The following is a 14,292-nucleotide window of genomic DNA, read 5'->3' on the forward strand; positions in this document are numbered from 1 at the left end:
AGCACTTTGGGAGGCCAAGGTGGGCAGATCACTTGAGGTCAGGAGTTCAAGACCAGCCTGGCCAACATGGTGAAACCCTGTCTCTACTAAAAAAAAAAAAAAAAAAAAAAAAAAAAAAATTAGCCAAGCATGGTGGTGCACACCTGCAATCCCAGCTACTCGGGAGGCTGAGGCAGAAGAAGTACTTAAACCCAAGAGGTGGAGGTTGCAGTGAGCTGAGATCATGCCATTGCACTCCAGCCTGGGCAACAGAGAAAGACTCCATTTCAAAAAAAAAAAAAAAAAAGATCCAAAAGGCCTTTTTCAATTTGTTTTATCTATTGAATATAGTTGAAATGTCCAAAGCAAGTAGACTGAATGTTTTCTATTTTCCTACATAAAAATGAATGAAAACCTTCAAATCTCTACTCCCTTCAAGACATATCCAGAATCTGACCCCTTCCCACCAGCTTTACTGGTACCTACCCCCAATAGGAGCCATCATGATCTCTGCCGTGGAATAATCCAGTAGCTTTGCCGGCCCCAGCATCCTTGCCACCGCCTCCCAGCCGTCCACTCGGCACACAGTGGCCTGAGCACTCCTACCATGTCTCTGCTCTAAACCTTCAATAAGGTCTCATTGCATTCAGAGTAAAATGGTTAAAGAAAAATCAAACAGTAGGATCTCCCCACCCCCCACCCCAGCTCTGATCTCATTTCTACCCACTTCCCTCCTTGCTCCCACCATTCTGGCTAACTGGCTTCCTTGTCATTTCTCAGTGACACCTCAGGGCCTTTGCACTTGCTGTACCTCCTACCTGGAATGGTCTTCCCCCAACCACCCTCCCAGCTCATATGCTTACCTCCTTCAGGTCTCTGCTCCAAAGCCACTCATCAGGGAGGCCCTTCCTCAAAGTCCTAAGAAAACACCTCTCTCTCTGCCCTGCCTTGTTGGCTGAATTTTACTCTGTAATGCTTCCCTCCAGGAAGAGTACGTTTTTCATTGTCTGACTTTGCCCACTGGAACGTCAGCTCCATCAGAGCAACAGCCTTGTCTGTCTTGGTGATTGCTGTATTCCCAGTGCCTGGCATGGTGCCTGGCACATACTAGACACTCCCTTCAAATGTGTTAAGTGAAAGAATGACTGAAGCCCCTTATGTTCCTTTCTAATGTGGAAACTTGGCTTTTTTATTCCTTATATTTTGTCTTCTGTGGGCCAGCGGCTTCTGTTTAGAGAGGAGCCTCCCAGCTTCCAGGCATGGTTTCCTCCCCCCGTGACTGGGCCTTCCTTCTCCCAGGGCCTGGGAAGGGGAGCCATGTCTTGTTTGCCTCATCATTGCCTCTCCCTCTTCATTTTCCCCTGCCCTAGCTCCCATCAGGCTCAGGATTCATCGAACCCCCCCACCTCCACTCTGTGGTCTGCCCAGAGCACAGTGCACCCCGTGGCTGGGCGTGGGAGGAGTGGTCTTTCATTCCTGGGGTCGCCATTCTTCTCATTGTGTGCCTTGGGCCGCCTGTGGTTTGTGAGAATTTGCCATGAAAATTGTACTCAGCTGCTGTGCGAAGAGCAGCAGAGATTCATGTAGTAATCTCCCGCCCTGCCACCTCCCAGGATCCCAGAGCCCCCCAGGAACCGCCCCTAGGATGGGAGGAGGAAAGGTAGGGGGAGAGGAAGACTCCCACTTGATATTGAGCCACCTGGCTTTGTGACCAGATCCTTTGAAAGACCACGCCGGGATTCCCCAGGTCCTTCAGAGCAGAATGTCTTTAGAAATGAACCCCAAAGGTGTCTGTTCCGGAAAAGCCAACGTTGCTCATAAGCAATGCCTTCATTTTCTGTGGCTGAGGGGAGGGGAATCCCTGAATCCTGGCTTGGATGTGCTTTGGAACCTCAGTAATATATATCATCAGTAATAATATCATATTATTAATGACTTGTTACACACACACGCTGTGCCAGGTAGTACTCCAGGGATTTCATCCACATTCTCTTTCAGCAGCTGTGTGAGTGGAGTCATGTCAGGCAAAAAGACAAGCTAGAGAAGTGACAAATCTGCCCCATACCTCCCACCTAGGAAGTGCCAGAGCTGGGATTCAGGCTGCCTTGGCCGTTTCTATTGCCTGACCTGCCTTAGCTTTTGAATAAAAGTAGGGGAGGTATTTGGATGATTTGCACAGAGAAAAGCAGCCAAATATCTCCACTACTCACCCCAAGAATCCAGGGCTCTGTTGCTTTTGGAGGGACTCTGTGGCCCAGAGGTGGCCCCGCGAGGTCCTTGTAGATGTGGAGGGATTTGATGGGGATGGAGAAGTTATTTGGCCCCTGGCTGGCTGTCGTGGTAAGCTCTTGGTGTTGGCGCCTCTGACAGGGAAACAGCTCTAGTGCTTCACCACACACACTAAACCTTGGTTCGCTTATCTGTGGCATGGGTATGCTGACTGCTGTGGCAAAGAGATTAGGGCCGGTTAGGGCCGGTCTCCCTTTGATCTAGCCTGGAACGTTCTTAAGTTTATCAATAACCAGTCCTGTTAAAATGGAATTTCAAATGAAAATGATTGTTAAGTAAAGACCAATCGGGGCCCGCAGGAGTTCGGAGGAGGCCTAACCGTGCTGCCTGTGTCTTTCCGCAGACCCGAGCCCACCGGCGCGCCTCCTGGCCACCCGGCCGTGCTGCGGCCCCGGCCCCGAGCGACGCCCGGTCCTGGGCGAGGCGCCGCGCTTCCACGCGCAGGCCAAAGGCAAGAACGTGCGGCTGGACGGCCAGTCGCGCCGGGCCACACGGCGCAACAGCTTCTGCAATGGCGTCACGTTCACGCAGCGGCCCATCCGGCTGTACGAGCAGGTGCGGCTGCGCCTGGTGGCCGTGCGCCCTGGCTGGAGCGGCGCGCTGCGCTTCGGCTTCACTGCGCACGATCCGTCGCTCATGAGCGCCCAGGACATCCCCAAGTACGCCTGCCCGGACCTGGTCACGCGGCCGGGCTACTGGGCCAAGGCACTGCCCGAGAACCTGGCGCTGCGCGACACGGTGCTGGCCTACTGGGCGGACCGCCACGGCCGCGTGTTCTACAGCGTGAACGACGGCGAGCCGGTGCTCTTCCACTGCGGCGTGGCCGTGGGCGGCCCGCTCTGGGCGCTCATTGATGTCTACGGCATCACCGACGAGGTGCAGCTTCTGGGTAGGTCGCGGGCGCGGCGCCCCCTGGGAACCTGGCAGCGGTGCCTTTGCGCGTGGGTGTGTGTTTCATTAGTAGCCACAGTCACTTATGGAGAGCTCCTTTTGCCAGGCGTGGCACTAAGCGCTTTACGCCGTTTAACTAATTTATTTCTCACAACAACCTACCCTCCGGTTTTACAGATGCGAAAACTGAGGCATAGAGAGGTTAAATTATTTGTGCTGCAAAGCCAGGATTGGAACCCACATGGCTTGAACCCATGCTCTGGCCCAGGTTCATTCACTCACTCATTCCTTCACTTCCTAGTTTATTTGCTCATTCATTCATTCACTCATTCATTTACTCATTCGCACATGTATTCATTTGCTCACTCCTTCACCCATTCATTCACACACTTCCATTTGCTCATTTGGTCGTTCATTCACTCATTCAGCGTCAAACTTAGGCTCTAATCACAAGCACCCATGGAGTACCTCCATGGCATGTGCAGAGAGGAGTTAGGTGTGGCGAACCCTGGCCCACATTAAGGGGCTCGAGGTGCTGGGGAGGCTGACAGGTGTGAGCCCAATTCTCACGGAGGAGGCAGCGGCTAATGCCCAAATCCTGATGGTGAGAATTCATGGGAGTAGAGGTTTGCTACCTGTATCTCAAGACCTTTTTTAAAAAATTAAGGTAAAATTCACATAATAAAACAGCAACCATTTTAAAGTGTACAGCTGAGTGGCATATAGTTGTCAGCCATCACCTCTATCCAGTTCTAAAACATGTCATCACCCCAAAGGGAAACCCTACCCATTAAGAAGCCACTCCCTATTCTCCCCTCGCTCCAGCCCCGGCAACCACTCATCTGCTTTCTGTTTGAGACCTTAGCTCTTGAACCTACAGGTTGCACCGGAACCAGCCCAGCCTCGACCTCTAGGGGAGTAAAGGGAGAGCAGGTTTGTCAGGGAATCTGGACACAGCTCTTGGTGTAGCTTATGTGCATTGTTGAAATGCATGGATCTAAAGGTTTGCAGGTGTTGACAGACTGATGCACCTGTCCGTAACCCCAGAGGTGATCCTTCTGAGTCAAGCCTTCTCTTCTCCAGAGGTAGCCACTGTTCTGATTTTTCACCATAGGTTAGTTTTGCCTGTTTTTGAACTTCATGTGAATGGAATCGCACAGTATTTATCCATTGGTATCTGGCTTCTTTATCTCAGCATCGTATTTTTCAGATTCATCCACATTGTTCCTGTATCGGTAGTTTGTTCCTTTTTATTGCTACGTATGCTAAGTAGTAGCCCATGAACTGGATTACCAGAGTTTGTATACCTGCATGTTTGGGCTGTTTCTGGCTTTTCAGCCCTGCATCTTGTGGGAAAACCCTGGCCTGGGATTCTTGATCCTCTGCCTCATCCCCTTCATTACCCCACCATTGGGCAAGGGGGAAAGATTCATGCATCCAAGCTATGCCCCAACCCACAGAAGTAGGAAGACAGTGGAACATCTGAGTGGTCAAGAGCAGGATGTTGGATCACATAGACCTCTGTTCTAGAACTGACTCTCCACTTGCCAGCTGTGTGGCCTTGGCCAGGTAACTGAAACTTTCTGTGCCTCAGATTTTTTTTCATCTGCAAAATGGGCACAAGATAGCACCCACCTCATGGGATTGTTGATAAGGTTACATGAGATGATGTCTGAAAGGGATGCAGCACAGTTCCTGACACAGAGAAGGCACTCAAGAAATAACAGCTAAGAAATAAGAAGCTCTGCCTATTTGCAAGTGAGCCGGAGCACGTGTCCAAATTCCAGGCTTAGACCAGATTTTGAAGAGCTACCCACCCTCCAAGCTGGAGCCTACTTGGGCATTTTAACTATGTCCCCTCATGCTCTTTTCCATGAAAGGCTTTGGTATTTCACCTCCAGGAGATGCAGGTTTCTGAAACCTCCTAGATTGCCCATCATCTTTTTTGGAGCTCTTTTTTCCTATCCAGCAGGGAAGCAATCCCACCTCACTCACCTGCTCATTTGCAGCCCATGTCTTTGAGTAACAGCCAAGAAATCACAGCCACTCCATAATCAGCTCAAGTGGATTCGGATTTTTAAAAATACAAATTGGAAGCAGCCTTTGATGACTTAATGAGACTGCATAAATCTGTGAGGTGAACTCTCCGCCCCACTCTATTTCCTTATTCAGCAAACCCTTATTGAACTCCTTACAACATTCTAGGAAGGGAGAGATAGAGTCTGCTGGAACGTCACTGTGACATGGCAGACATGAGCCTCAGCTTCCCTTATCTACAAGTCATCCCTGAGCTGTGCTCATTGATGGAAACTACCTGGCACAGGTGCCACAGGACAATGATCACAAAATTATTCTGTCCTTTTTTTTTTTATCTGCCTCATATGATCTGCAGGAAACACAAACATATATAAAAGAAGAAAATGGTATTAGAAGGAATTTCATCCATGGGTGATGAAATAATGGGTGAATTTTACTTCCTTATATCTCTGAGTCACCTTTAAAAAATACATATATGTAAACAGCTTGTATTGCTTTTACAGTCAGAAAGAGCAATAAGGTTATTGTCCTTTCTGAAGGTTATATGAGATAACAGAGGGGAAGTTTCTGACACATGATTGAGGCTCAATGAATGTTTATTTTCTTCCCAGAGGAAAAGCAAGTTGTCATTGGATACATCTGGGTAAAGGGATTATGAGTGACTTTTTTTTTTTCCAAAATAACAGTGATTTATAATCAGGAAAAATGTTGTAATAAAAATAAGCTAAGCAGTCATGATTTTGTATGGTTTAAGTACAGGAGACAAATACCCTGCTGTTTCCAGGACAGGATGAGGCACCATGAGAACATCAAAAATCCCACCTGAAATCTCCCAATACCTGGGAGAATTTGGCTTCCTGAACGTGGTGTCCAAGGTACCCAATGGATACATAAAGAGACAGCCAGTTTCTGTGCTATCCTGAGCACTCTGAACTCCTTTCCATAACAAGGAACAAGGGGCTGACATGGTTCCTTTAGAGCTTCTCAGTTGTAAATTCTAGAATTGAAAACCCCTGAGACCTCTTCATTCCTCCCTCACCACAATCAGGTCCCACCGGATAAAACCTGAAAACCAACAAACGAAAGTGGCATCTGGGTAGGGTTGTCAAATCAAGCAAATAAAAATATAGGACACGCAGTTACATTTGAATTTCAGATAAACAAGGAAAAAAGTTTTTTTTGACACAGGGTTTCACTCTTGTTGCTCAGGCTGGAGTGCAGCGGCATGAACACAGCTCACTGCAGCCTCGACCTCCTGGGCCTAAGGAATCCGCCTGCCTCAGCCTCCCGAGTAGCCAGGACCACAGGCTCATGCCTGGCTAATTAGGAAAAAATTTTAGTACAAGCGTATCCCATGCAATGTTTGGGACATACTTACGCAAAAAAAAAAAAAAAAGTGTATTTATCAGAAATTCAAATGTGGCTAGGCGCAGTGGCTCACATCTGTAATCCCAGCACTTTGGGAGGCCGAGGCAGGCAGATCACCTGAGGTCAGGAGTTCGAGACCAGCCTGGCCAACATGGTGAAACCCTGTCTCTACTAAAAATACAAAAAATTAGCCAGCCATGGTGGCAGGCACCTGTAATCCCAGCTACTTGGGAGGCTGAAGCAGAAGAATCGCTTGAACCCAGGAGGCAGAGGTTGCAGTGAGCCGAGATGGCACCATTGCACTCCAGCCTGGGTGCCAGAGCAAAACTCCATCTCAAAAAAAAAAATTAAATAAAATAAAAACATGTAACTGAGCATCCTGCATTTCATCTGGCAATCCTTGTCTAAGAAGCATCCACCCCATCTTGTGGGGCTGGGGTGTGTTTTATTTGCCCTCGAGCCAAAGTCTCAGAAATAAAAAAGGGCTCGTAGGCCTCACATATTTTTTTTGCCTGGTGGAACTTTGAGCCCAGCCCAGTATCCTCCTGCACAGAGTCCAGCTGCAGCAGCGAGTGCTGCATCTATGGGGCCAGACCGTGGGGTGCCCTTTCTAGGTAAAGAATCCAGAGTCCGAGAAGGAAAGTGACTAGCCTAGAACCACCAAGACGGTCAGTGGCAGAGCCTGGACTGGAAGACTGCTGCGGCAGTATTTAGTTCGCATTGTGCTCACCTGGGGAGCTTTGACAGTCCCACTTCCCAGGCTGCACCCAGACCAATTAAATCAGAACCTCTGGGGGTGGCACCCAGGTGTTAGGATTTCTTAAGGGCCCCTAGATGCTGCCAGGGTTGTGCTAACGATCCCCTTTGCATAGGTGTACATTGCACCTTCCTTCCTCCCTCCCTGCTTGGGAATCTTGGGTGTCAAGTTCTTCGGACTCCTCCGTCCAGGGGATACAATCATTGGGCCATGTAGACCCTGTCTCTTGCTTTGACTTTTTCGCTTCATCCCCAATCCCCACTTCTTTTCATGCCTTCTCCTGACCAGATAGGCACCACTCTGATTCATAATCCCATGAATGTATCTTTTGGAGTCTCGTTCTGTTTCCCAGGCTGGATAGCTGTGGTGCAATGTTGGCTCACTGCAACCTCTGCCTCCCAGGTTTAAGCTATTCTTCTGCCTCAGCCTCCCAAGTAGCTGGGATTACAGGCATGCGCCACCACGCCCGGCTAATTTTTGTATTTTTAGTAAAGATGGAGTTTCTACTGGGTACCTGTTGGTCAGGTTGGTCTCGAACTCCTGACCTCAGGTGATCCGCCCGCCTCGGCCTCCAAAAGTGCTGGGATTACAGGCATGAGCCACCGTGCCCGGCCGAAGGTATCTTTTAAAAATAGGTAGATTTGTTTTATTGGCTTATGTGAATGGTATTGTGCTAAGGACCTTGTTCTGTTTTTCTTTTTCCACTCACCCTTCTTTAGGATCTATCTGTACTGTTGTATGCCTATCTGGTTCCTTTCTCCCTCGTGGCCCCTGCCCATTGATGGACACCTGGATTACGACCAATCCCACAAGCCACACAAACAGACAGTACTGTAGGGTGCATTGTCTCAGGGCTGCTCTATGCTTGTTTAATGGTCTCTGGGGTACAGATCAGGAGGGGCTTGCGGGTCCTGGAGTGGGTCCATCCTGAGAGGCTTAGATTTCTCGAGATGCTCCTCAGGGCCAAAGAGAAGGGACTGAGTGCAGGAAAATTACTTTTCGCTGAATTTTGCAGTTCCTGGAGCCAGGAGAGGAAGCTTCTGCCAGGCCATGCGCTCCCTTCCCTCCCTTCTCCCTTTGGCTCCAGGAAGCATTTATCACAGGTGGAATATCCCTTGTTGGGAATGCTTATGACCAGAAGCATTTCAGATTTTAGATGTTTTTGGATTTTGGAATATTTGTATTATAGTTAACATTTCAGCATCACTAATCTGATATCCGAAAATCACTGTTGATGATTCTAGATTAGTGTTTTTTCATGTTTTGTGCCCCAAAACTTCAGAGTTTGTAGCATTTCACATTTCAGATTTTCAGATCGGGGATACTCAACTTATGTCTCTTTTCTATGGAAGCCCTTTCTGGAGGTCCTCGAGTTCAGGCCAGGCCCTGTGCTTTTTTGAGGCAGCCCTGCCTTTCTTCCTAGGCAGCTCCAGGGTGGTCAGTGTCAGCCCTGCCATCCTTCCTTTGCCCAGTCGTGGGAAGCTGGTCAGATTGAAAAAGCAATGCCAGTCAGGGGTCATGGCATAGCAGACCATATTGTCAGAAATCTTTGGTTGCAAGGGACAGAAACTCAGTTCAGTCTCACTTAAGGAAAAAAAAAAAAAAAAAGAGGAAGCATTAATGTCTCATGTGGCTGAAAATTCCTGGGAATGGTTGCCTTTAAGCCTGGCTCAGTGCAGGGACCCAAAGAACTGCACCTGGAATACTTGTCTGTCTTCATTTCTCATTTTGCCATCTTCTTTGGTGGCCTCGTCCTCAGCTGGACTGTCCCTTTGGGGTGGAGGAAAGGCCACCAGCATTTCCAGTCTTGCATCCCACGAACTTAACAAATCCAACAGAAGAGCTGCTTTCCTAGAAGTCTGCCTGTCGTCTCTAGATGTAGCCTCATGGATCTGGCCTGGGTCACACGCCTATCCTTGAACCCATCTCCATGGCCAGGGGGATAGGATGAAGTGATTGGCCAGGTTAAGGCCCCCCTCCCGACCCCTGAGGCAATGGGAGGTGGGGGTGGGGCAGTTGCCTCCAAAGAAAAGCTGGGTGCTGTTACCAGGAGAAGGGGAGTGGATGCCAGGCAGCCAGAAACAACAGTCCTGCATGGGCCTTGGAAAGGTGTCATTTGCCCAGCTTGGAAGCACTGAGATCCCTTGTTAAAGATAGTTACTAGGCACTTACTCTGCCAGGCACAATGCTGAGAGCTTGACGTGGGTCATGTCTTCTGTTCCTTACAAGAATCCTGTGAGGCAGGAAACTCATTTGCAAACTCCACGTGGATAGAGAGCTTGGCCAAGGTTGCATAACTGTTGGTGGTCCTAAAGTCAGAGTTTGTTCATTATTGTTATAAACAAAGTGTGTGATAAAGACCTGAACTTATGGAGTTAAATGCAGGGTTCGGAGGTCTGAGCGCACCATTCCAGGCTGCAGGAGGGGAAACTGAGGCCCAGAGAAAGGCAGGGACTCGCCCAAGGTCTCCCAGCCAGTCAGTGGCCACGGTGGGGGAGGGAGGTGTGGACCCAGGGGCTGTCTCGGTGAGGGGCCTGTAAGCACGCCTTGGGCCGGGAGGAACGCTGCTGTGCTGCTGGCTTCAGGCAGAGCCCCAATGGGAGCCATGCGGAGTCATTAGCTTTGCAGTTAATGTTGTTTTTTCCAAACAGACCAGGCCAGCACCCACCTCCTCACCCCAGCGTAAATCATTTGCATGGCAGGGTGTCCTGAAGGGTTGTCCTTTCTCAGTCTGAAGCGAGACCGCCGCTGCATGGCCGCCAGCCTGTCCCACCAAGGGCTTCTGAAGGCCTGTTCTATGCAGGCACGGAGCTGGGTGCATCGTGATCCCACTGTTCTGCCCTCTTTAATCTTCCCCACAGGCCACTAAGATGGGATGAGGGTCCCCACTTTGCAAGTGGGGAAACTGAGGTCACAGCCAGAATTGGCCAGGGTCCAACCGAGGCCTGTGTCTGCAGTCCAGCCTTCTCTGGTTGGCAGAAGGGCATCTGGAAAAGCACCAGGTCAGTGGTCCACAGACCCAGGTCATGCCCCAGCACACCAAGGCCAACGTTTGCCATCTTCTTTCCTAGAACCCCAAGCCCTCTCCCTTGGTGCCCACCCCGTCGGGCTTCCCCCCGTGGCTGTGGATAAGGAGCTCTGCTCCTGTCCCCTCCTGCCTGCTCATAGACGTGGTTCCTGTCATTTGTCTCCTTCCTCCGCCTCCACTGAATCATCCCCATGAGCACACAGAAGAGCCCTGGTGGCGTCCATCTTTCTAAAATACCCTCCATCAGCCCCTCCCCAGCCACAGTCCTGTGTCTCTGCCCTCCCTCCCTCAGGGCAGGTCTTTCTTAAGTGCTGGTTATGCCACCCTCTCCTTTTCCCTCTTAAGCTGTGCCCTGAGGCGTGAGTCCCTGCCCATCACTGACCTTCAGCCTGTCAGACCCTGAGCCTACATCCTGGGCCCACTACCGGGCCCCTCGCTTTCAGCTCAGGTGACCTCTCCCCGCTGTGTGAATGTTGCTGCTTGTGGCTCCTGGGCCTTCCCGAGCTCCCGCCGTTCCTCCTGCTTTCCTGGCCACCCCTCGCCCTGCCTGTCCTCCCTATGTTGAAAGCCCCAGGGTTCTATCCTGGGCCCACTCTTTCCTTTTTACTTTCTTAAATTGTGTAATACAATATGCATATAGGAAGGCATCTAAGAACAACTGTAGCATTCAACAGATTGTCATAAAACAAGCCTGTGTCTGTCTGCCCTCTTTCTCCAAGTCATCTGAGCACATCATTGGGCTTCACATCTAGGCTGTTGACTCCCAAACCCATCTTCCCAGCCCTGACACCTCCCTTGAACCCCAGGCCTCCCACCACCTATCCAGCCTCTCCTCCTACATCTGAGGGGCATCCCACACTGAACATGTTCGGACACAACTCTTGAATCCCCCACCTCCTGCTCCTCAGCCAGCCCCATTGGCAGTAAGTAGCACCACCCCCTTGGTTGGCCATTGGCAGTAAGTGACACCACCCCCTTGGTTGGCCATTGGCAGTAAGTGACACCACCCCCTTGGTTGGCCATTGGCAGTAAGTGACACCACCCCCTTGGTTGGCCATTGGCAGTAAGTGGCACCACCCACTTGGTTGGCCAGTAACCCGGTGTCATTCTCAATTCCTCTTTTCCTTGCCTTGGATCCATTCTGTCAGCAAGTCCTGTCATTTCTGCCTCTAGTACATGGCCCGAGTCAGTCCCACAGAGACAGAGTGGTGATTGATGGATGTGTTTCTCTGTCCCCAGCTGTCCCTGCCTTCATTTTCGTGTCTACACCAAGATGGTTTCATTTGAGACATACATTCTGCTTTACTTCCAGCCCAGATATATTGGACCTAAGAGAGAAAGGGGAGGGGAAAAAGGGAAGAGCTAGGCCCTGGAAGTGGCTTGGGAGAGTGGGAGGTCAGGGGCCTGTCCCAGCCTCCTCGTACCTGACTGGGGACTGCTGCTGTGTGTTGGTACTCAGTGGCTATTCATGGCAGGGAGGCGGGGACATTAGGCCCATGGAGACTGAAACTCCAACTTTGGCCCAAGGCCAAGTCCAGGTGCTGGGCTGCTCTCAGAGCTGAACGAGAACAGCAGCATTGGGAGGCAGTATTGCTAGCCAGGGGCCTTGCTCTGGAGTCAAAGCCTGGGCTGGAATCCTGTCTGTCACCCCCAGGCTATGTGACCTTCAGTAACTCACTCCACCTCTCAGCGCCTCAGTGTTCTCCCACTGTGAAATGTGCCCATTTTACAGAGCCACATAAGATAGTGGTGAGGACCAAAGGGGACCATCAGGGTATGGAGCTGCATCTAGTAGGCGCTTGAGAACGTGGTTATGTGTGTACTTGTTTCAGCCACCGGTAGAAGCTGGGCAGTCTCGACACGCTCCCTCGGTGCCTCTTGATGTTGCTGGATTTCTGCCTATAGCCGACTGGTTCTCCTTAGAAGAAATGCCCCTTTGAGCAATGGATTCTGAAGTGTCTGGCCTAGGCTGGCGCTGCGCTGTCTTGGGCCTGTCTCAATCAGGGCCCATGCCCAAGAGGAACAAAGCTCCTTCCACAGAGAATAAGTGAGGCCATGCAACCTTTTCTGAGGGGCTGCCGTGTGCCAGGTACCCAGCACAATGTCACATTCATTATAACCCAGCCTTGTGGACACGCCAAGCTTCCAGCACCTCAGCGCCTTCACATGTGCTGTTCTCTGTGCCTGGAGAACCTGCCCGGCCACCCATCTCTTATCTCCAGGTCGCAGCCTGTTGATCAGTCAGGGAGGCCTTTTCTGGCCTTTGTCCCCCTTTATACACCCTCAGAGAATCCCAGCTCTGTCACTCCCCAGCTGTGTGACCTCTTGGAGCCTCAGAGTTTCCCCATTGACACTTCCCCACATAGGACAGAGGCTCTTGGTGGCACTTGGCACAGTTTTCTGTAAGATGGCTTCGTAGAGCCTTTATCTCCCACTTGAAGGGGAATTCCATAAGCACAGGAGCCACGCCTGTGTGTTCACCTCTGTTCACCCAGCACACAGCAGCGCTAGGCCCACAATGAGTGCTCTATACATTTTTATGATCATAATTAATGTTTTGAGCACTTAGTGCCATGCTCTGTATTACTCTTCATGACAGTAATTTCCATAACACGGGGGTGTTTACCACTATCACTCTATCACTCTAGGTTATGCTGAGGGAGCTGAGGCTCTGGGAGGTGAAATGGCATACCTGAGGTCACATAGCCAGGAAGAGCCAAAGCCAGGACTTGAACCTAAGTCCGCCTGTCTCCATAGGCCATGCTCTTAATAAAGATGCTGCACTGATGGGCTCCAGTGTGGAGCCACTGGGGGACAGGAGGAGGAGAGTTGGCGGGGGGGAAGGAGCAGGGCAAGTAAGGCCAGCGCCTTTAGGGGCGGGCGACTGTGAGTGGGGCAGGGAGCCTGGGAAAAGTGCATTGCACCGACACTTCCAGAAACACGTACTTGTCTAAAATGCCTTTTCAAAAAAAGTGCTTGTTTTATTCTACCTTTATTTATATGCCTTTTTTCTGATTATAAAAATCAATTTATGTTCATTAGAGAAAAAAACTAGAAAACTATAAGAAGCAAATTTCTACCCAGAGATAACCACTCACATTTTAATGTATTTCTATATTTTTCCTATGAATCCTATGCACACATTTTCCACAAAAGTAGAATCAAACCATGTGTTCAGTTTTGAATGTTTTGTTCATTTAATGTTATATCATAGGTATTTTCCCATATTATTAAATATTAATTGAAAACTCAATTTTTTAGAATATTTTTTCCCATAAAAATTTGTAGCTGTATTAGTCTGTTCTTACACTGCTATAAAGAACCACCTGAGACTGGATAATTTGTAAAAGAAAGAGGTTTAATTAGCTCTTGGTTCCGCAGGCTGTACAGGAAGCACGGCTGGGGAAGCCTTAGGAAACTTACAATCATGGCAGAAGGCGAAGGGGAAGTAGGCACAGCTTACTCGGCCAGAGAGGGAGGAAGAGTGTGAAGTGGGGGAGGTGCTACACTTCTCAACAACCAGATCTCGTGAGAACTCGCTATCATGAGAAGAGCAAGGGGGAAGTCCACCCCTATGATCCAATCACCTCCAACACTAGGGATTACAATTTGACATGAGATTTGGGCGGACACAAATCCAAACCATATCAGTAGCATACAAGTTTATTGAAGGAAAACTAGATAATACAGAAAAATCTAAAGAAAAGTCCTTCATGATCTCACCCCGAGATAATTACTATTAATATTTTGTCTCTCCATCACTTGATTTCCTATGCACATAAATAAAATGATACAGACAGATGTAAACAAATGCACACATATGTACTTTTTTAAAGAAACAAATTGAAACCCCACTTCTTCCCTCGAGCTATGGGAAGCACCCTCGCTAAGGCAAAGCATACACACTCAGATGCCCAGAGGCCAAACAAGTAGCTGACCCCTT

The 14,292-nt window shown here is 49.7% G+C and overlaps 1 protein-coding gene across 2 annotated transcripts in view; it reads left to right on the top strand.

Annotated features, from left to right (window-relative positions):
• Window positions 1-14,292, top strand: part of NEURL1B (neuralized E3 ubiquitin protein ligase 1B) — a 50,236-nt gene that overhangs the window by 25,963 nt on the left and 9,981 nt on the right. Inside the window, exon 2 of one of the 2 annotated variants that reach the window (XM_031011373.3) lies at window positions 2,612-3,157. The exons of the other annotated variant lie outside the window; for it this stretch is intronic. Coding sequence (XP_030867233.2) covers window positions 2,612-3,157 — 546 coding nt within the window. The remainder of the gene's footprint in view (window positions 1-2,611; window positions 3,158-14,292) is intronic. 2 annotated transcript variants of the gene reach the window in all.

Source organism: Gorilla gorilla, chromosome 4 (genome assembly GCF_029281585.2).
Source record: "Gorilla gorilla gorilla isolate KB3781 chromosome 4, NHGRI_mGorGor1-v2.1_pri, whole genome shotgun sequence".
Taxonomy (NCBI): domain Eukaryota; kingdom Metazoa; phylum Chordata; class Mammalia; order Primates; family Hominidae; genus Gorilla; species Gorilla gorilla.